Source organism: Lactuca saligna, chromosome 4, assembly GCF_052625555.1.
Source record: "Lactuca saligna cultivar CGN05327 chromosome 4, ASM5262555v1, whole genome shotgun sequence".
Taxonomy (NCBI): domain Eukaryota; kingdom Viridiplantae; phylum Streptophyta; class Magnoliopsida; order Asterales; family Asteraceae; genus Lactuca; species Lactuca saligna.
In genome coordinates, this window is record NC_136420.1 from 108,661,547 (window position 1) to 108,685,223 (window position 23,677).

The 23,677-nt window shown below is 41.3% G+C and overlaps 1 protein-coding gene across 1 annotated transcript; it reads right to left on the reverse strand.

The window, feature by feature from the left end:
- Positions 1-1,412: 1,412 nt before the first annotated feature.
- On the reverse strand, positions 1,413-1,963 carry LOC145040014 (uncharacterized). The gene is made up of 2 exons (XM_078988009.1): positions 1,891-1,963; positions 1,413-1,786 (listed from the first exon to the last, which is right to left on the reverse strand). The coding sequence occupies exons 1-2, from the start codon at positions 1,961-1,963 to the stop codon at positions 1,413-1,415; spliced, it is 447 nt and encodes a 148-aa protein (XP_078844135.1).
- Between the last annotated feature and the right edge of the window lie 21,714 nt (positions 1,964-23,677).

The following is a 23,677-nucleotide window of genomic DNA, read 5'->3' on the forward strand; positions in this document are numbered from 1 at the left end:
CTGTTGACCCTCAGGTCTATGTGTCTCAGTGGGGCCTTCCAGCCCCAACTCTCTATGGGCCCTCTGGCCCTAACTCTATGGACCTGAAGGTCCTAACTCTGTAACTCTGAATCATGCATAGCACATATCACAATAAATCATAGCACATAAATAACATGCAATTACACTGGCATATAACTCTAAAATATTCTATCACATAACTTTGTTACCTTTCTAGGTAAACTATAGTGAGAAGACTCACCTCGGGTATCTCGGTAATCTCTGACTCGGTAACGCTGGTTTAGCCTCCGCCTAATCATATAAAATAAATACCCAAATTAATATAACTGTCAAAGGCTAGTCTATGTCCTCTTATGACACTCTCAGAAGGGTAAAAGACCATTTTACCCCTCTCAACCCCCAAAAGCCCCACAATAGACCATACCCTAAAAGTTAACCCAAAAGTCAACTTTTCGGGCTACGCTGCGCGTACCAAATGTGTACGCTGAGCGTACCCGACTGCATCTCAGGATCGGGGATCGCCAACCAATACGCGGCGCGTACTGGGATTACGCCCGACGTACTCCCCAGCTTCAGCCCTTTAACTCTTTAGGTCTTAAACAGTTAAGACTCACGTCTATATTCTAGATATGACCACGTCTAAGACTCTTAATCCATAAAGTTGATGACTTTATGCCTTTGCATGGATGAACAAGCCACCAACTCCCATAATATTCCATCCTCTAACCCTAGGAGGCTTATTACTCAAGCATGACCTCAAACTAACACTAAAGAGTGAAACTTTATGGCTCTACATCACTAATAGCACTGAATGGCGATAGATCTCGGACCATGGAGCACTTTACAGTCATAATGTCTCCACCTTTGTGGGTTTTAGCCCTAGCAATAGCACATGCAACAACAAATCAAAAGAAGAGGAAAGTTTTGAACTTTATACCTCTAAGTGTAGCCCCTTGCTCTGTAGATCTCAGATCCAAAATGGCACCTCAAGCTTTAGTTTCCAAGAACTCATTTCCTTCTCCTTCACTAAGTCACCAAAGCACAAAAAGCTCCAATCAACACTCTCACACACTAAGGATGATGGGGGCTCTCTTTTAGGGTTTCACTCACTGATATGGAGGCTGAGAAATGAGCCTTAGAACCCTTTAAATAGTGCACAAGATGGATTAGGGTTTTGTACCTGGGTCGGGTACGCCCGGCATAACTCTAGGTACGCCCAGTGTACCTTGGCGATTTGCGTCCAAACTAAGCACACGAGTACGCGCAGCGTACCCCTTTGGTACGCCCAGCGTACTCACTTGCTAAATTTTCTCCACACAAGGGTTAAACATGACTACTGACAAAGAATAAGGGTAAAAGAAACGCACCTGAATCTCGGGGTGTTACAAGTGTTTCCCCAAACGATTGAGAAACTAAAGGTTGGTTTCATGTTTGATTCGAACAATCCCCGCAATTGATAACTTGGTGACAAGGAGGTTGAATCTTTTGAAGGAGTCCTCAAGACTCTCACCAGGATGAGCTTTGAAGTTTCTAAACTCGTTGAGTGTGGTGGTGAGTTTCTTGTCTTGAGCTTGCTTAGAGCCTTCATATAGATTTTTGAGGAAATCCCATATTACATTGGCTGATTTGCATTTGATTATGTTGTCAAAGTTGTCTGGGGACACTCCACATGAGATCTTACTAAAAGCAATATCATCACTTTCCATTTTATCAAGATCATCTTTAGTGGGACGGTTCATTGCGACTTGAGCTCCTCTAAGTCTGGCTTGAGCACCATCAGCTTGAACTGGAGTGAGAATATGAACATGAGGTCCTTCTACGGATCTCCATACACCTCTCCAAGTCTTTTTAGATACATGTCCATCCTTTTGGACCAATGGTGATACTCACTTGCAACAAGTATTGGGGCTCGATTAGAACCACCAACACTGTTGGAAACGTTAATAGATAATGCTTGTGCCATATTTCCTTGTTTTTTTTGTTTTGATTTTTTTTTGAGAAATTGAGCTTTCGAGGTTTAGAAGGCTTTTCAAAATCAGATTTTTGTTTAAAAAAGCAACAATTTTGGCTTTGATACCAATTTTTGAGAGAAAAACTTGAGAAACACACTTGAACAAAATGTAGAACAAGTTATATATTGCAGAATAAAGTTTATCTCAAAGGATCATAAATCTCAACAATATTAATAAGTCAGAGATGTCAGAAAGTTAGTTGCGGAATATTTAAATGTGGAAAAGTAAGGAAATATAAATGACAACAAGTTATATATCAAGTAAACACCAAACTGATTCTTAACAAGGTTTGCAATCAAACACAAGTTAGTAAATCCGATTAGTTTAAAGTGATTGAAGTCACAAGGACTTGCTCCAAAGGAGATTTAGATCTTAGTATGTCTGAGTGTAAGTTCAACAAGATCTTAGAGAATTAGAAGATATGAATTCAGAGAGAATATATATGTAATTGAGAGGTAAAAGATGATATCATTCAGAAGCAAAGAACTCTGTTTATAGAGTCTCGATACCTGAGGAATAAACAAAGACTAAAATTCTTATAAAAGTGTCCATGAAAGGCACACTGGACAATACAATGTAAACAGATAAGTTAAATAGAAAAGCTAAGTCTTTCTTGTTGATGACACTACGAATAATAGAAGTTGATTGCGGTTGGGAAGATCATTGCAATTGCTCAGATGACTTCGGATTGACAAGTTAAAGAGGGTCACTTTCTCGCTTCAACAATTGATAATTTTATAAAAGCATTTAGTTACTTTATATAATCATTATACTTTTAATGATGAATTTGTTGCCCTATCCTACCCGTTCGGCTAACGACCATCCACCAATCAAGGAAGCGGTGGGTGAGAGTGGACACCCATTAAACTGCAATTTTATAGGCAGCAACCTTATACTCCCTTATAGATCGGCTTCATAAATGATGCCTACTAACGGTAAGACTAGCTTTATCTTATACATATATATTATTAATCTTATAATATTATAATAGTATAAGGGTTGAATTTTAAACTTGTAAAATTCTAGAGTTTAGAATTTAAATATTTCAAAATTAAACTTTTAATCAAAGAATTTAAATTCTAAAATTTGAGTGCAAGTTTTGAAAGTTTTCAAAACATGCTAGATCAAATTACAAATAATTTAATTAAACAATTAATTAGTGGTTATCTAAAATTGACCTAATTTAATTTTATGGCACGATAATTCAATCAAATAATCCAAATAATTAAGGTTATCATATAAGGCAATAATTATCTAATCAATTGACAATTATCTTCTATTTTCATAAGGATAAACATATCAATTTAATAAAAAACAGATTTTATTAATAAAAAATGTTTTTGGTAACTATCGCAATCAAAAATAGGCCAAAATCCCAAAAATTGCATCCTGGCCCGCCACCACGTCATGGCAATATATCCCATGTCGTGCTCACCAAGCAGAAGCAAAAAAAATTAATAACTTTATGCTCTGATACCATTGATGGGTTTTAAGCATTACATCAATCCTATGGTGCATATGAAAACCCTAAAGCTTTTGATCTAGGTTTCTCTAATTCTACATGTAAATCATCCAAAGCTTATAAACCTTAATCTAGTATACAAAATTCGAAATTATTAACTAAACCAAGTCTAGATGATTACCTTTCAATTGTAGTATGAAGATCCTTGACTTTGAGAGCTTAGTATCACAAATGGAATACCTCTAATCGATCACAAACACCAAGGCAATTAAAAGAATGTAATAGAGAGAGGAAAGAGGTGATTTTTAGCTTTAGCAATCATTCTAGGTTAAGGTAGCTGAAAATATGATGCCTAGGGTCCCAATATATAGGTGAGCTGCTATGGTTTCAGTCATAAGCCTAAATGGATAGCTTAGGCCATAAGTAGTCCAAAGGAACCTTCCAGAATAAGGCCTTGGGCAATTTCAAGGTGGGCTTCCCACCTTTGATTTCATCCACCTCTTCCTTATGGATCGTCAGCCTAAAATCCAATTATCTTATAATTGCAATTCTAGTCCTCTAGGTTTAATTAATATCTTTAGACCACTAAATTAAATTCGGAATTAATTCTTGACCTATATTAATTAACCAATATGATTTCTCTTTTAATATATTATTCATATAATATATTAATTAACCATAATAACCTATTTCTCTATTAATTATCCAGTCAAGTTTCTTTGGTGAAGGCAACCCATAAGGACCACGCTATAATCGGGTTAAGTACATACCAAATATAGTTATGGACTTACATACTAATCCAACATGGATATCTCATAAATATTTTCAACATGTTGTCCTTCTTACCTTTGATTCTATGACATATTTTTTCATCTGGTGTTGAGATGTGAAAATTTCTCAATTCCGAGATGTTCTCCCAAGCCAAAGCCTCGCATATCTGAGACCCTCTTAGCATTTCGGAGCCCTCCTTGCGCCACAACTCAAATTCGAGAAGCCTTGCTATCTGAGAAGCCTAGCATCTGAGGTCCATTCAGTCTGAAACAACAAATAATTCCAAAGTCTCGCACAAGCTGGAAAGTCTCGCTTCGGACTTAGGAGTGTCGCTTGCATTTGAGATCACTCCATTCTTAGTCTCACTGCATTCTGAGACCGTCTCACTGTTCCAAGAAGCATCAAATTCCGAGACCGCCTCACCTTCTTAGACACCCTCGCATTCCAAGGAGCTTGGCATCAAAGAGGCCTCTTATTCCGAGATGCCCTTGTATCTCGGAGTCACCTGTTCTGAAGCCTTCTCCATTCTGATGTTCTAGGTTCTAACCCTCCCTCTCTTCGTATCCATGGTTTTCCACATATCCTTCTTATTTTTCTTGGTACCTTCAGAGTTTCTTGGTCCAAGGCCACCATGATTTCTTAATTTTTTTTATTTAAAACCAATTTCATTTTACTTAATGTTCATTATTTCTTTAATACCAATTATTATTATTTAAAACATTTTTTTCGTAAAACCAATTATTTTTTTAACACCAATTTTAGCCTTATGGTTCATGACTTCAATCATCTTGCTGATTATGGGTGAATATATAGTTGGTTTAAAGATTATTATTTGTGTGCTCTTTCTCTTTCCAAGCAACTCACATTTGCAACCTCATACTTATGTGTTCCAGAGATTCGAATCCACAGATTTTCCAAAGTTTGGATCCTTTCCGAGCTTTGCATTAATCCCTTCGGACCATTATTTGGGAGTTCGGGTTTGCATTTCAGTTAGCAGCATTACGTTGGTTCAGCATTATGATTCTTCAGCAGCGAGTTTATGATATATATTCTATAATGTTTGTTCAGTTTAACAATACATCACCAAGTTTACCCATGATCCGAGAATAATATCCTCATTTTTATGGGTAGATGCTCACATCAAGGTGGAGTGTGCGATGCTCCATCATATTCGGCATATTCTCTTCCTATTTTCATGATTATTTTTTATCTTTATTGCATGGTGGATCAAAAATAGGGGGAGAAGCATCATCATCCATTCTGGTTTATTATTGAAGTTTTGATTTTGATACATTTGAAGAGGGAGATTGATTTTGTAGTGTGATGTGGCATTGATTTTTGATCATCACGGATCAAAATTTTGGCATTACCAAATTGTAGAGTCTCAAGTTTGGATTTGCGATATTTGGAAGATGAAGATTATTTTGGCGATGTAGCGTAGCACTTATTATTGATCATCCGATCAAATTTTTTTCTTTGCTAGACCATTTCTTCGGATCCATATTATTTGTTGTACGGACTTCACATTTGGATGCTTCACATTTTCAGTAGGTTATACTTCAGAGATTATTTTGTGCATTATCACTTGAGTTCGGAATATTGAAGACGTTTTGTGCTTCGAATGGCGTTCTTCGGTTCAACGTTTGAGGGGGAGACTGTGAACATGTAACACCGTAAATTTCAAAACAAAATTTTCAATTTTCTTATAAAACATAATTCCATTAATGTTCATCAAACAACCATATTAATTATCCAAAATAGGTCAATACAAAATCCCAAGATCACAATGTAAAAACTCCGAGTGTGTGTGTACGGATCAAGCCGGCGCCTTCCCGCGATCGTCACTAGTACCTGAAACAATAACATCAAACACTGTAAGCACAAGGCTTAGTGAGTTCCCCAAAATACCACATATAACACATATTAGCCACTCGAGGCTATAACTCTGTGGGTCCGTGCACCCAAACTCTGTGAACCCTCAGGTTCTAGCTCTGATAAACATGCACTACATAAATCACATAGAAATCATGCAGTACAACACATAACATACATAGCATACAATACTCTATCACATAACTCAGGTTACCTACTCAAGGTAATATAGTATAGTGAGAAGACTCACCTCACGTATCTCGGTATCTCACGAATCCTGGAAATCCCTCGTGCTCGATCCTCCAAGCTCTAATCCTCCTATAACATCATATGTTTCTAATTAACACTTTATATCTCTAAGGTTGACTATTTATAAGAAGTCAACACAGGTCAACTTTGGTCAACGGTCAATGGTCAACGGTCAACGGTCAACTATGACCGGACTCGGCGAGTACCATGGCGACTCGGCGAGTCTAGACGTTTTCACCAACCCTCTGAAATTCTCTTACTACAGGTCGAGTATCCCCCCCTTTACTCGACGAGTTTCACCTGAATGAATCGCGGGGCCACCCCGACTCCACTCGCCGAGTCTTAAGGACAACTTGGCGAGTCCAAGTTTGACTCAGTCCACTCGTCATCCCTCTCCAACTCACCCTAACTCACTGAGTCTACCCATGACTCGATTACACCACTCGCTGAACAGTCCGAAGGCAATCTTCAAGCTACTCGCCAAGTCGGATGAACAGACTCGGCGAGTCCATGCCATGCAACCACTCCAACTCGCTTCTAAGGTCAGATCTGCTTCCAAAAACTATAAATCTGGCCTCCCTCGACTGATTCATCACGTAAAGCTCCTATCTTGGTGCTCATAACACACCCTATAACTCAATAATGGCGTTTTTGACCTAAGGCATGAGGATTCCAATCCAAAGCCTCCATTGATCCCCAAAAAGCTTGGGTAAAGGGACACTCTGGACCTCTAAGGGTCCAGATCTATGGTTCCAACCTCATAAGGGACCAAAAGAACACCAAATCTTGCCATAAAAGGGTTCAACAAACCCTAAATCTAGATAAACAACAACAACAAGAAGGTAACTAGGATTTATTACCATAAAAGTGATGCTCTGGACTCCAAACCCACAGAAGTGGCTCCTTCTTGCTTTCCCTTGGCTAGCTCTTCTCCTTTCCTTGCAACAATGGCACCTCCAAGGTCAATAATGGCCTCCTACTTAGCTCCAATGCTCACACTAGATTAGGGTCTCACTCAAGGGGCTGGTGAGCACAAATGACGGCCATTAGGCCCTTTAAATAAGTCTCAAACCCGAGAAATTAGGGTTTCATTACACAGCGCTGACTCGCCGAGTCCATATCCTGGACTCGTCGAGTCCAGGCGCGATCCTGCATCCAAATCCGCGTCCCTACTCGGCGAGTCTGAGCTCCAACTCGCCGAGTCCCCCTCACAAAACAACAAAATACAACAAACAAGATACCTGATAAAATCCGGCTGTTACAACTCTCCCCCACTTGGACTAGACTACGCCCTCGAAGTCTCGCTCTAAAAACAGCTCCGGGTGCTGCTCCTGCATCATACGCTCTGGCTCGTAGGTCATCTCTGATCCCCTCCGATGTTGCCACTGAACCAACACCAGAGTTACCTCCTTGTTTCTCAAAACCTTGATCTTCCGATCCCTGATGGCCACTAGTCTCTCGGCATAATTCAGGCTTGCATCTACCTGAATATCCTCTAACGGAACCACCGATTCATCGGCTATACACTTCCTCAACTGCGATACATGAAAAGTGTTGTGAATCTGTCCCAACTCTGCTGGCAACTCCAACCGATAGGCTACCTGGCCTACCTTTGCAATCACACGAAATGGACCTATAAACCGGGGCCCCAACTTGCCCCTCTTCCTGAACCAGATCACCCCTTTCAGAGGAGAAACCTTCAGGAGAACAAAGTCACCGACCTGAAATTCAAGCTCGGACCGGCATCTGTCCGTATAACTCTTTTGTCGGCTCTGGGCGGTCAATAACCTCTGTCTGACCTGTTGTATCTGCTCTATCGTCTGAATCATGATCTTTGTACTGCCCATCACTCTCTGCCCAACCTCACCCCAACAAATGGGAGTCCGACACCTCCTACCATACAACAGCTCAAAGGGCGGCATACCGATGCTCGAATGATGGTTGTTATTGTAGGAAAACTCTGCCAAGGGTAAATATGTATCCCAGCTACCCCCAAAATCCAATACACATGCTCGAAGCATGTCCTCAAGCGTCTGAATCGTCCGCTCACTCTGGCCGTCTGTCTAGGGGTGATATGCGGTACTAAAATGCAGCTTAGTACCCAACTCCTCATGAAATTTCTTCCAGAATCGGGAAGTGAAGCGCACATCACAGTTCGAAACAATCGAGATCGTCACCCCATGCCGAGATACTACTTCTCTCACATAAATCTCCGCCAACTTCTCCGCCGAAGAACTCTCACTGATGGCAAGAAAGTGAGCGCTCTTCGTCAACCTATCCACAATCACCCAAATTGCATCGACTCCTCTGGCAGTCCTCGGCAATTTGGTGATGAAATCCATAGTGATATGTTCCCACTTCCACTCGGGAACCTCCAATGGCTGCAACTTGCCATGCGGTCTCTGGTGCTCAGCCTTCACCCTTCGACAGGTCAAACACCTCTCGACAAACCATGCGACGTCCCTCTTCATACAAGGCCACCAATACTCTTTCCTTAAATCCAAATACATTTTTGTAGCACCGGGATGGATCGAAAATTTCGATCTATGAGCTTCCTCCATCAATGTAGTACGCGTACCGCCCACAAACGGTACCCAAATCCGGCCCTGAAAAGTCATGAGCCCTCGACTATCCGACACAAACTCAGAAACCAACCCAACGACCCGTTCTCTCTTCTGCATTTCCGGATGCACAGCCTCGGTTTGTGCCCCACGAATGGCGTCCAGAACTGGAGCTATCACGGTCAATCTCAAACATACATTTCACAGTGGAGTACTCTCCGCCCTGCGACTCAATGTGTCGGCTACCACATTAGCCTTGCCCGGGTGATACAAGATCTCGCAATCATAATCCTTGACTACATCTAACCACCTCCTCTGTCGTATATTTAGGTTAGGCTGATCCATCAAGTACTTCAAGCTCTTATGGTCCGTGTATATCGTACAACGAACCCCATACAAGTAGTGCCGCTAAATCTTGAGGGCGAACACCACCGCCCCCAACTCTAAATCATGTGTGGGATATCTCGTCTCATGAGGCTTTAACTGCCTCGATGCATATGCTATCACATGCCCCTTCTGCATCAGCACCGCTCCCAGCCCTAAAATCGATGCATCACAGAATACCACAAAATCTTCCATCCCTTCCGGAAGAGCTAATACCGGAGCTTCGCACAACCTTTGGCGAAGCGTCTCAAAGGAGGTCTGCTGCTCGGGACCCCATAAAAATGTAACACCCTTCCGGGTCAATCTGGTGAGTGGCACTGCAATCTTGGAGAAATCCTTGATAAACCTCCGATAGTACCCTGCCAGCCCAAGGAAGCTCCTGATCTCAGAAGGTGACTTTGGCACCTCCCACCTCATCACCGCGTCAACCTTGGCCGGATCGACAAATATCCCTTTCTGATTAACGAGGTGCCCCAGAAACTGGACCTCCCGCAACCAGAAATCGCACTAGGAAAACTTTGCATAAAGTTTCTCCGATCTCAAAACTCCAAGAACCTCCCTCAAATGCTCCTCATGTTGCTCTCTAGATTTCGAATATACCAGAATATCATCGATACACACAATCACCGACCGATCCAACATCGGTCTGCACACCCTGTTCATGAGGACCATAAACACAGCCGGGGCATTGGTGAGCCCAAAAGGCATCACCACAAACTCATAATGCCCATAACGCGTCCTGAATGTTGTCTTCTGAACGTCCTCGTCCCGCACTCTCACCTGATGATAGCCCGACCTCAAATCGATCTTGGAGAACCAAGATGCTCCCTGCAACTGATCGAATAAATCGTCGATCCTCGGCAACGGGTAACGGTTCTTGACCGTCAGCTTATTCAATTCTCGGTAATCAATACACATTCGATGCGAGCCGTCCTTCTTATTCACAAACAGAATGGGTGCTCCCCATGGCGAGCTACTCGGCCGAATAAACCCCTTCCCCAGCAGCTCCTGAAGCTGCGAGGATAACTCTTGCATCTCTGGAGGTGCAAGGCGATAAGGCACCTTAGCGATAGGCGCGGCTCCCGGAACCAAATCGATACCGAACTCCACTTGCCTCACGGGAGGCAAACCTGGTAACTCTTCGGGAAAAACATCTGGTAACTCACGCACCACCGGAACTTCATCCACTGAACTCGGTCTCTCGGAGATCACTCGCGTATCCATCACATATGCCACAAAACCCTTACAACCCTGCTGTAAACACTGCCTCACCCTAGCGGCCAAACAAAAGGCTGATCCAGAACGTATACCCTCGCCGTATACCGAAAGAACTCCCCCACTACGACCTCGTATGGTCACCAGCTGACGCTCGCAGTCGATAACCGCGCCGAATCGGCTCAACCAGTCCATGCCCACTATGACACAGACATCACCCATCGCAATAGGAACCAGATCGATCGGAAACTCAACCCCAAAAATCTCTAACACACATCCCCGGAAGACCTCCGTGGCACAAATCACTCTGTCGGCGGCTATGGAAACCCGCAGAGGCCGACTCAATGCCTTACGACTAATACTGATATGCTGACTAAAGGCCAAAGATACAAAAGACCGACTCGCACCCGAGTCAAATAACACTAAAGCAGGCACAGAGTTCACAAGGAAGGTACCTATGCATAGCATAATATAAGCATAATATCTCAACACCAAAAATAAATATATAAAAGGAAACGTACCAGCCACAACGTCGGGTGCAGCGCGGACCTCTTCCGCAATCAGCTAAAAGGCTCTCCCTCGAGCTCTCGGTGCCTCGGCCTTCACGGGCCGACTCTCTGTAGCTCTGATGGCGGCGGGAGCAGATCCCTGAGATGCTCCACGCAGCAGCGGACACTCCACCTTCCGCTGTCCGGTCTGGTTGCAGTGAAAACACACTGCAAACCCCTTGGGGCAGTCCTTGGCCATATGCCCCTCCTTGCCATATGTGTAGCAAGACCCTGCTCGACAGACTCCATCGTGACCCTTGCCGCACTTCCCGCAAGTGCGGCCCTTCTGGCTCCCGGGTTTGGAATCAGCGGGCTTGGCCCGCTTGGCTGCCGACTGAAGCTGTGCCGGCCGCTGATCCCTCCCCAGAGACTCCGCCTCCTCCCTGGCCTGAGTCTCAAGCTCAATCTCCCTCTTCCGGGCATTTTCCTGAAGCTCAGCAAATGTCCGATACGAGGAGTTCGCAGCGAACTCCCGAATATCCCGTCTCAAAATACTCATATAGCGGCTCATACGTGCCTGCTCAGTGGACACGTGCTCAGGGCAGAACATCGCCCTCTCATGAAACATCCTCGTGATCGCTGTAACTGACTCAGTACCCTGCTTGAGGGTCAGAAACTCCTGTGCCAGACGCTCCCTCTCCACCTGGGGAATGTACTCATCTCGGAACATGGTAGTGAACCTCTCCCAGGTCACTGCCGAAAGCTCAGTAGGCGTGAAATGCACCGTCACAAACTTCCACCAGTCCTTCGCTCCCAAGCGAAGCTGGTTCAGCGCGAACTGAACCTTCAAATGCTCAGGAGATGAGCAAGTGAAGAAGCACCCCTCCATATCAGATATCCACCTCATAGCTGCCACCGGATCTTGTGTACCATCAAACTCTGGTGGTTTGCTGTTGCTGAACTCCCGAAACAGTGACGCATCACCTCCTTGGGGTCTCGCCGCAGCGATCACTACGGTAGCCGCTGCAACAGCAGCCTCAGAAAGAGCGGCATAACGCTCGTCAAATGTCTCAATCAGCACGGTCTTAATAGACCCGAACATCGCTGGTATCTCAGCTCTGATGACCGCAGCCACCTCCTCATGAATGATCTGTCGAATCTCCTCATCACTAGCTCCGGCATCCTTCGGCATATGATGTGTCCTCACCATGATCAACCTCTGAAATACAACATGCGATAAATTAGAATTCACTCGAACACTCTTACACCCGACAATCCATCCCTCCTTGATTCTTGGTATCCCAAGATTCCTATTTGGACTGCGTACTGCCCCGGTGCTTTCAGTAGTACGGGCCCAATACTACTGTCCACACCGTCTCAGTACACACCCCAAATCTTCCTCTTCGGATCCTAATTCTCAAGTACTCTATCATGCGTAAACCACTTTCTAACAGATCTCTCATAAACCCCTTGCTGCTACCTACTCACTCTCAGCATCTCATAGCAGCTCACCCCTCCCTAGGATAAGGCATCACACATCAGGCCACTCTAGTCCTATTGGCAATACCTAGCCTACTCTAACATGCAGATACATCATATTAATATTAATATCACGTAATATAAAGGTATTTTGGGAATTCACCGTTCGGGCGCTGACTGATCGTACACACGTTTCTTCTTGGAATTTGTTTCTTTTTCAAGAAAGTCTTTTACTCTTAGAAAATTTTGGTTTTCTTTTGAAAATATCTTTCCAATTCCTCAGTTTGAGTTCAAATACTCCCGAAGGTGTACCCGAATCCCTCAAACCAAGGCTCTGATACCAATTTGTAACACCGTAAATTTCAAAAAAAAAATTTCAATTTTCTTATAACACATAATTCCATTAATATTCATTAAACAACCATATTAATTATCCAAAATAGGTCAATACAAAATCCCAAGATCACAATGTAAAAACTCCGAGTGTGTGTGTGTGTGTACGGATCAAGCCGGCGCCTTCCCACGGTCGTCACTAGTACCTGAAACAATAACATCAAACACTGTAAGCACAAGGCTTAGTGAGTTCCCCAAAATACCACATATAACACATATTAGCCACTCGAGGCTATAACTCTGTGGGTCCGTGCACCCAAACTCTGTGAACCCTCAGGTTCTACCTCTGATAAACATGCACTACATAAATCACATAGAAATCATGCAGTACAACACATAACATACATAGCATACAATACTCTATCACATAACTCAGGTTACCTACTCAAGGTAATATAGTATAGTGAGAAGACTCACCTCGCGTATCTCGGTATCTCACGAATCCTGGAAATCCCTCGTGCTCGATCCTCCGAGCTCTAATCCTCCTATAACATCATATGTTTCTAATTAACACTTTATATCTCTAAGGTTGACTATCTAAAAGAAGTCAACACAGGTCAACTCTGGTCAACGGTCAACGGTCAACTATGACCGGACTCGGCGAGTACCATGGCGACTCGGCGAGTCTAGACGTTTTCACAACCCTCTGAGATCCTCTTACTACACGTCGAGTATCCCCCCTTTACTCGACGAGTTTCACCTGAATGAATCACGGGGCCACCCCGACTCCACTCGCCGAGTCTCAAGGACAACTCGGCGAGTCCAAGTTTGACTCAGTCCACTCGTCATCCCTCTCCAACTCACCCTAACTCACTGAGTCTACCCATGATTCGATTAGACCACTCGCTGAACAGTCCGAAGGCAATCTTCAAGCTACTCGCCGAGTCGGATGAACAGACTCGGCGAGTCCGTGCCATGCAACCACTCCAACTCGCTTCTAAGGTCAGATCTGCTTCCAAAAACTATAAATCTGGCCTCCCTCGACTGATTCATCACGTAAAGCTCCTATCTTGGTGCTCATAACACACCCTATAACTCAATAATGGCGTTTTTGACCTAAGGCATGAGGATTCCAATCCAAAGTCTCCATTGATCCCCAAAAAGCTTGGGTAAAGGGACACTCTGGACCTCTAAGGGTCCAGATCTATGGTTCCAACCTCATAAGGGACCAAAAGAACACCAAATCTTGCCATAAAAGGGTTCAACAAACCCTAAATCTAGATAAACAACAACAACAAGAAGGTAACTTGGATTTATTACCACAAAAGTGATGCTCTGGACTCCAAACCCACAGAAGTGGCTCCTTCTTGCTTTCCCTTGGCTAGCTCTTCTCCTTTCCTTGCAACAATCGCACCTCCAAGGTCAATAATGGCCTCCTACTTAGCTCCAATGCTCACACTCGATTAGGGTCTCACTCAAGGGGCTGGTGAGCACAAATGACGGCCATCAGGCCCTTTAAATAAGTCTCAAACCCGATAAATTAGGGTTTTATTACACAGCGCTGACTCGCCGAGTCCATATCCTGGACTCTTCGAGTCCAGGCGCGATCCTGCATCCAAATCCGCATCCCTACTCGGTGAGTCTGAGCTCCAACTCGCCGAGTCCCCCTCACAAAACAACAAAATACAACAAACAAGATACCTGATAAAATCCGGCTATTACAGAACATGATTGGTTTTCGGGGACTGATCACATTCAAATATTGGGATTTCATACTTTTATTTGGATGTTGGGTTCCTCTATATGTTCTTTGATGATAGAGATTCCATTCCCAGATTCCGACATCATGACTGCTTCATCTTTTCTGAGACTCTAAAGCACCAGACCTACCGGACCTGCCCGTCGGATGTTTTGCCTTTTATCACTGCTTTCCCTCACCATTTCCTAGCATTTAGGGAGAGATTGTCGGAGAATGGAAATGCTCTACAATGCTGAGTGTTTGTTAGGTTAGCATATTCCCTTGTATGAAAAACCTATTCCCTCTACTAGTATATAAAGTGGAGGTGAGGGTCATTTGTTTGTAAGAGTGTTCGCTATGTAGACATTAGTTTAGAGAGAGTTTTGGGTGGGGATTCTCCCTATCCGTGAGTATTTTTCTTGTAATATTTTGTATCTTTCTATATATCCACTACAATTTTATTCACATATTATGTTCATCATGTTCATACACGATTATCTTCTTGATATTATCTTTCCACACCAATCCAATTGAGAAAATGGGAAACTACAAGAAATAAAACAAAAAATTGAAAAAATCATGGAGGAACAGACACTATGAGCAAAGATTGGCTCTACGTCGTCTATAGCATCTACTTTAGGAAGACGAATGTTGTTAACCTAACCGAAGTCTTGTAACAAGACTTTCGTAATTTCGTTGTGAAGAGAAAGCCTCAAGAGATTTCGAGTCCAAGATTTTGGGCTCTCACCATTCAACAAATCTACCGAGAGAGGCGAGAACTAATTCCAGATGACACCATTTCGAAAGAGGTATTTCTGACCTTTAAAGCTATTAAAACTTATCGCCTTCCGAACCAAGCATCTTTCGGACATACACATATACTGCCACAACATATGTTGGTCACTCTACCATTCGATTCCCTTTATTTAAAATATCATCTAGAGAACTCGATTTTGTACAACCCTACATAGTCTACCTCGATCTCTTTTGAGCCTACCTAGGATGTGGCCAAGCCAGTCTCGACTAGTGGAAAGAAAAAGAAGGTAGCCAGGCAAAATACTTCGCCCTCTAAACCAAAAGCTAAAAAGAGAGCCAAATTTGACACTTCCTCTTAAAAGGAATCTACCAAGGACATTTCGACTGACTCTGGTCATCCTCTCACCCGAACTGGCTATTCTTCCAAAGTATCATTCAGAGTTTCGAAACCACCTACACACACTCACGGGGACTCTACATAATCCAACCTCCCCTACCCTACAAGGTGATGCCAGTGTTGAACAAAGTTCCTTGCACCACCCCACCCCCAGAACACACCCACGAGTCATCTCAAATATCCCTCCTTCTTCTTCTACACAAGCAAGATCCAAGGCCTCCACCTCGTATCCTAAGCTTTCTGAAGCTGGGGTAATCCCTCCAACTTTAGAAGCCACAACTGGTCTCATACCTGGCTCAGGTAAAGGACGACTATGTACTAGCGATCCTGAATAGTTAGACTTTGTTAGAAGGGCTCACACATGGCATCTAGAGCTCACTCAATCACAAGTGGAATCAACTCTCATCTCCGGGAAAGATCGAGCTATTCAGAGCAACAGTCCGTTCATTCCTCCATTTGATGAAGCTACTGACCAAGAGTTGCATCAAGAGACACCCATCAAGACAACATTTCGAAGTCTCTTTACCATGATGCATTACATCCAGATCCTGATAAGGAACATTCATCTGAATTCATGTTCGATGATGATAGTGTCTCCATTGTTGCTCCTCTAATCTTCTCCTATTTTCATACCCTACAGAATCCATCTTCATTTTAGAGTCTAAAATTATGGTTTATACTTTGCTTTTCTAGGCAACTGTATTTTTCTGTACTGTAGTATGTGTTTGCGGCTGTGTTCACAGCCGTAAACCCGTTCACAGCCGTGAACTCATGTTCAGCCCATGTTCCATATAAATATAGGTGTAAGGGGTGAGGAGAAAGAGTGAAGAGTGCATATGGGTGTACAGACAAGGAGCTTAAGTGTGTGTATTCTAAGGTGTGTTATAGAGAGAGAAACAAGAGAGAAGAAGAGAGTGTGTGTGAATCTATTGTAAGGAGCTTCATTCATATCTTCAATACATCATAGATTCAAGTTATTCTTCTTCTCCTTCTCATCTATTTTGATTTGGCATCATCTGTTTGATTGGGATTCCGCACCATCAAACGGATCTGATTGATACACAAGCAGATTTGGGGACTTACAAGTGGTATCAGAGTTTGGATTGTATCAATCAATTTTTTCAGATCTGGAGCTTATTTGATCTTATTTTGGAAGGATTTCTGCGTTTTTTGATGGATCCTGGCAAATAATTATGGGGGGGGGGGGTTTATTCTTCACGTTTATCATAAAAACGAGTTTTTGATCGACTTTTTGGAGCAAAAAGGGGTGAAAATGTTGTTTTTCACGTAATCTACCATGAGTTTACGGACATAACAGTTTACAACCAGACTTTACGACCTAGGAGTTTACGGTCTGAGATTACGACCCTTGGTTTGAAGTCCTCGGTTTGCCGCCAGCGTCGCACGTGTACGACTCGGTTTACAGCTAGCCTCGAACCTCGCATCTCGCATTCATAGCTTCGTCCTCGTCGTGTGCTTCCATTAAAAAAGGGGAATTGAAATTGAGGGTGCTGGGGATCGAACCTGGGTCTCCTCACAACTCAACCAGTGCTTCTTCCAACTCATCTAGGTTGCTATATGGAATAGTCCTTCCGTATTTAATTCTTAAAGCGTCCCTCTCGGTTCCAACTTTCTAATTTTTGTCAATTTCAACCCAAAATTCAACTTTTTTAATTTTTAAATTCCATTTTCTAAAAAAAATTTAGATTATAATTTTTGACTTAATTTTTAACTTTTTACTTAATTTTTTGACCTTCACTTTAAAGTTTGACCTTTGACTTTAAATTTGGACTTTCTTGTTTAACTTTTAAAATTTCAAATTTAGCTTTTCGATTTGACTTTTAAGTTTAGCTTTTAAAATTTGACTTTTAAGGTTGAATTTTGAGTTTTTAAGTCAAAAGGAATTTTTGTAAACAATGAGTTCTTCAAGCATCCCGGTCAATGAAGTTTCATGTACTCCATCTCGTGAAGCTACGATTAAATTTCTTCGCGAACAAATTGATTTGCTAAAAAGGGAAAATGAGGACCTAAAATACAAAGGATATCAACTTAGGAAAGGTCACAAACCATTAAAAGCACAATTAGAAGCCAAAATCAAGGATTTCCGAAAGCTTCAAGAAGATTACAGCAACAAGTGTGAAAATTATGATCACATTAAAATCAAACTTGTTGCTGTAACTGAACAACTTGACACTTTGAAAATTAAGTGTGGAAAAACAGATGTTAGTTTCAAAAATTATACTGCATCAAGTAAGACACTCGATTCCTTAGTAGAACAACAATTGAGTTTTAAAGATAATCAAACCAAGGCTTTAGGGTATCACAGTGTGCCACCGCCTTTTAATGACAACTATAACCCTCCTCTTGAGACCAATGAGGAAGAAATCCCTACTCAGAATGGCCAAACCCCTATCCCAGCTTCAGTTAAGACTGAACAATCTGGGTCTACTGAGGCTATTCAGGTGAACGTTTCTGATACTTCTACTTCATGTGCAGGTAAAGTAGTAGAGGATGAGAACAAGGAGAATAATATTGAACAATCTAATGACTCCTTGTACTCTGAATATGTTGCTTCTAACTCAGTTACTTTTGATCAACCTGCTGTTGAGAAATATAGGCCACCAAAATGAGCGAAACAGAGTGCTTGTTGTAATTGTGCTTGTAGGAACAACAAGAGACAAGGCAAGGATACACCACCAGGGGTAGGAAGAAACAACTTCCCAGTGATGTAAAAGACATGTTTTCACTGTGGAACACCTGGACACGTTGCCCGAATCTGTCCAAATCACGCATATGTTCCTTACTACGCACAAGGCTGGTAGAATGCGCCAAGAGGGAGATTCTCCCAAAGAAATCCTTCGAGGCCACGTTCAGACATTGGCGACTGGAATGCCAACAATCCTAAGAAATCAACTCCCAAGGGCAAGAAGGGAATGTCGGCCAAGAAGCCAAGCTCAAGAGATGCTCCTATGAAGCCAATACCAGTTAGGTCAAAGTCATCGGCAGCCGACTTCAAGTTCAAAATCAATTATTGAGGCCTCCATCCACTCGAACAAGAAATGGGTTAAACATAACTACAAATGGGCACCAAAGGCTCAACTCCCAAATCTTCTAATGATTTTGATATTTCTACTTCCTTCTATTTGTGATAAGCAGAATATGTCATTGGAGAGAGTACCGTGCAAGGATGAAAAAGGTTAACCCAGTTTCAAAATCGACTGGACTCGAAAGACCAACGGATCCCGCTTTGTTTTAGAGCAGCTATGAAGGCATTTCATCAGACTTCGGTTTGTTGATAGTGGTTGTTCCAGGAACATGATAGGAGGCATCTCTCAACAATACAACACTCAGGACATTGTTTGAGAGTATGTGTCCTTTATGGGAAAGGAAGAAAGGAAGGGATCAATCACGGGTTTTGCGGTTAATGACATGAAGAAATTTTGGATCTGTTCTGAGATTATGCTTACTGTTCTCAGACCTTATGGATGCAAATTCAATCGGTGAATTATTGTTTGAGTTTTCTTCTCTATACTCCTGAGCTTATCTTAAACTAATTCATTTTGAAGATAGTTTTTTATTTCCTTAGATGTCTTTCTTTAGTATCATGTTTTGGGAAGTGATATGAAGTATAGTGCTAAAGGGTAATTTAAGATTCGTGTAATGCAATAAAACCAAATTGTCTAGACTCTTTGTTCAATGTGCTGGTAGGCACAAAGGATTCAAAAGGACTAGACTTAGATTCATAAATTAAGGGACTAGTCAATATAGACTTAGATAGTTTCATTTGGACTGACAATATGACGCTTGGGTAGATTGAGCAGTGAGATAAACATGGGAACCTGCGAGATACACTAAAAGTTAATTATCTAGAATTGTGGCTCAACATTTCCTTAATGTACGGACTTATGTCTTTAATTCTGGTTCTGATAGGGCGACTGGGGGTTCTGATAAAGTAGATATGTAGGAAATTATTTTCTTGCTTTCTTTCTGTTAGTCATATGTTGCTTCCTCTATGTGATTGGAAGAGATCCGACATGGATTGGAACATCATATGTTTTCTATGAAATTCTTTCTATCTGTTAGCCATATGTTTTCCCCTCTGTGTGATCAGAAGATCCGACCTAGGACACGTCATATGCAACAATCTATCTCTCTAACCCCCTATTTACATTAGTCATATGTTGATCCCTCTATGTGATTGGAAGATATCCGACCTGGGATACAACATATGCACTTCGATAACTAAATTATTTCTTAATGATTGAATACTCACCTAATGTAAGGAGTTCTTTGGAAGTTCTTGATTACCAGTGTATGTCGGGAAGTGGGAAACACGTTCTAGTACATCTAAAATTGAACTATTTAATAGGTTGTCTGTAGATCTTGCTGCTTAGTTTAAGTGGACAACAATATGCTTGGTCATCGTCATCTAAATGTCCATTTAAGAATATAGATCACAATGACTTGTCACTTATAATCTGTCCAAATTGTCAACATCCTTTGTGGTTAAGTGGATCATAATACCAGTGATTGACCAGATCCAGACATGCAAGCGTGTACTGATCAACGATACTGGATTTCCTGACAACTTTGATCCCAAATTTTATTAAATTTATTCATAGTTTTCCTCTATACACAAATTTAGGGGGAGAATTAAAAAAATCAAAATCAAACAAAAATAATAAAATTTAAAAAAAGGGCCAAAAATAGTGTTATTTCTATTTTATTTCTTTGTCAGAAAAATCCAAAAATCCAAAAATATTTTTGTTTATGTTTTATTTTTTCAGAAAATATCAACAATCCAAAAAATATTGTGTGCTATGTTTTCTTTTAGTTTTGCTTTGTCTTGAAAAGTGAATTCAGGTGTAGATGAGACTCATGGAGACTGTATCGATATTTTCTGAGCCGAAACTTCATCCGTGAGCATCGAAGAATTCTCATTCGAAGGAACAAGAAATGAAGATTATTCATTCAACATTCAATTTGTTAACCCCAGAAGCAAGGTAAGCTGACTTGAAGATTATGTGACGGATTGCATTGAAGCCTCCTCAATCATTCTGCTGCTATCTATGAACCTGCAGAAGTTTTCCAGAAGATTCATTCTCTCTGATATTCACTTTGAAGATTCTCAAGCTGAAAGCGCTATTTTTCAAGAATCGTTTCAAGAAGCCTCCTCACCTAATGTGCATTTATAGTCAAATTTTAAAGAAAAGCCCAATTGATCGGGAAGAATTCATTTATTGAAGATTCATATGTTGATCTTGAAGTTGTGAAGATATCGAAGATCAAAGTTGAAGCCAAACTCCAAATGAAGATTGACAAGAAAAGCCAGCTACCTTTTTAGGGGGAGTTTCTTGGGCCAATTAGAAAAAAAGTTATAAACCAAAGGGGAGATTGTTGGGTCTAAAATTATGGTTTATACTTTGCTTTTCTAGGCAACTGTATTTTTCTATAGTGTAATATGTTGTAACAACCCGAAATTTCTGTATCATTTATTGTAACTCTTTCGTAGTACAATTCTCGCAACCAATCGTCGTTTCCGATTTCGATTCCGATCTTCCATTTAATTAAGTCATTATCTGGTACACATTTAAAATGACTTAATGGGTGTTTTAATACATTTAGAAATCATTTTAACACCCAACTTTAGTGATCAGAATATTTCTAGAAATTACCATATCGGGTTACGGTAACTCAATCGGGTACGACCAAAAACCTCGTCTAACGCCGGTATCGGGTAGAATTCCACTGTGTCCAAAACTTAAACACTATATAAACGTGTTTAAGACTCCATTTGAAGCCTTTTGGTCAATTTACCATTAAACACTCATAACCTCTCTCCTCAACCCAAAATCAAGGTCCAAAACAAAGAATTAAGGCTTGAAATCAAAGAGGTAACACCCCTAACTTGTTATTCAACCTCTTTAGCCTTCAAATTTGTGTTTAATTTGTGTTTTGGGACCAAGAACATGAGTTTACGGCCAAGGAACTAGCTTGCGCCGTAAACTCCTATCAATGGGGTTTTTAAGCCCTAAAACCCTTCCTTAGCATTATTGGACATTAGATATGACTTAATGGCTTATTAGAAAGGACTTATAACATGTAAAACATTGATTTTGAGGGACAAAAGTGAGTTTACAGCCAAGACACATTCTTGGGCCGTAAACTCATATTCAACGGGTTTTTGAGCCAATTAACCCTTCCAAATCATAGTTGGGACTTAGATATGACTTGTGGGACATTGGTTTTAGCATCTAAACACTTTAAACATGATTTTTGGGTGATAAAAGTGAGTTTACGGCCAAGACATACTCTTGGGCTGTAAACTCCTCTTAAATGGTGATTTAGTGCCTTAAAACATGTCAAAATGCTTTCAAACTCAACCAATGGCCTTGTGGTAAAATCTAAATGCATCTAAAAATAGTTTAGAGGTTTGAAACACATCAAAAGTGTCATTTATAGGAGTTTACGGACTAGGATCATACCCTTGGCTGTAAACTCATAAATCTTTGTCAAATGATGCATGAAACCACCCCAAATGGCTTGTTCAAATTTCTAGAATCACATGTGATTGTTTTAAGCATCAAAAACTAACTTTTCTTGGGTATAATAGAGTTTACGGCCTTAGAACATGCCTCTAGGCTGTAAACTCCAAAATGTTTGTAAAATGGTAACCTAAATTCATAACAATGCTTAGAAAATTAGTTAGAATCACATGTGATTGTCCTATATAGTTCAAATTAACCATTCTTAGCCATGTGTGAGTTTACCGCCGTAAACTCTAAGAGTGTGGCCGTAAACTCATGTTTTAAATGATGTAAATTCATTCCAAGTGTTCCAAGGCATTTTAGAAAATCCATTCTAGCAATCCCCATGTCCATTTGAGCCCTTAAACCATCAAAACCACACCCACATGAGTTTACGGTCGTAAAATCATGTATATGTGTGTTCAATAATTGTAAACTCCTTAAAATGTTTACTCTTGGGGAGTAAACTCAAGTCCCAAGTCCCTAGTGCCATTACACGTCCGAAGATGCCACCCGGGTCACTCCAAACGCTCGTTTTGAGGTGTTTAACCTCATTAGAGTGTAATGTTCCATATGATTAGTGAATGTATCTCTAATTGTATATATATGGACATTATATCATTTTACATAGGGACACCGTGAGTAATCAAACCCCGAACCAACGTCTAGCATTCAAAACCGACACGTTTCTGAGTCCGGTGAGTTCATACCCCTAACCTTTTTCACTATATTCACTGTTTTCAGGGGGAACACAAGCAAAGTACAAGGGAATTCTTGTACTCAAAACATGTTTTCAAATGTGTGTTTCATATTTCATATGCTTTTATAACAGATTACCATAACTGATAATCATTTGAACATACAGATCACGTAACATATATTTGTCAAATAGGTCTTTGAACTCGTATGTTTTACATGTATTTCACAAATAGTTTTCCACATTTTATCAGTTAAAAGCATGATATTGAAACATTTGAACATAATATCTGTACACTGTTTTGTCCTTGGTAACACTCCACACACATACACGAGTGGAGGACTATCATATTATTACTAGTAAATTTGTTAATCTTGTATGATTGGAGACACGTCCTCGGAGAACACTCCACCAAGATACGCGAGTGGAGGACTACACCCATAACCAGAATCTCTGGTATTTAGAGAGCGTGACTTGAGTGTATAGATCTATACGGGGCTGACTACCCCACACCTGGCTGCTAGCTACAGCCGAACCGAAATGGTTCAAGGGTGACGAAAGTCATAAGTATGTGGACGACTTATTGCCACATGTGGACTACTTATTGCCACAGGTTTTCAGTCTATTGTATGGTTATGGAACTCGCAATTAGGATAACAGAGATTTACTTATAGTAATAATGAACCACTTCATACATCTTTTACATCTTTCACTTACAATAACTATTAATCAGGAA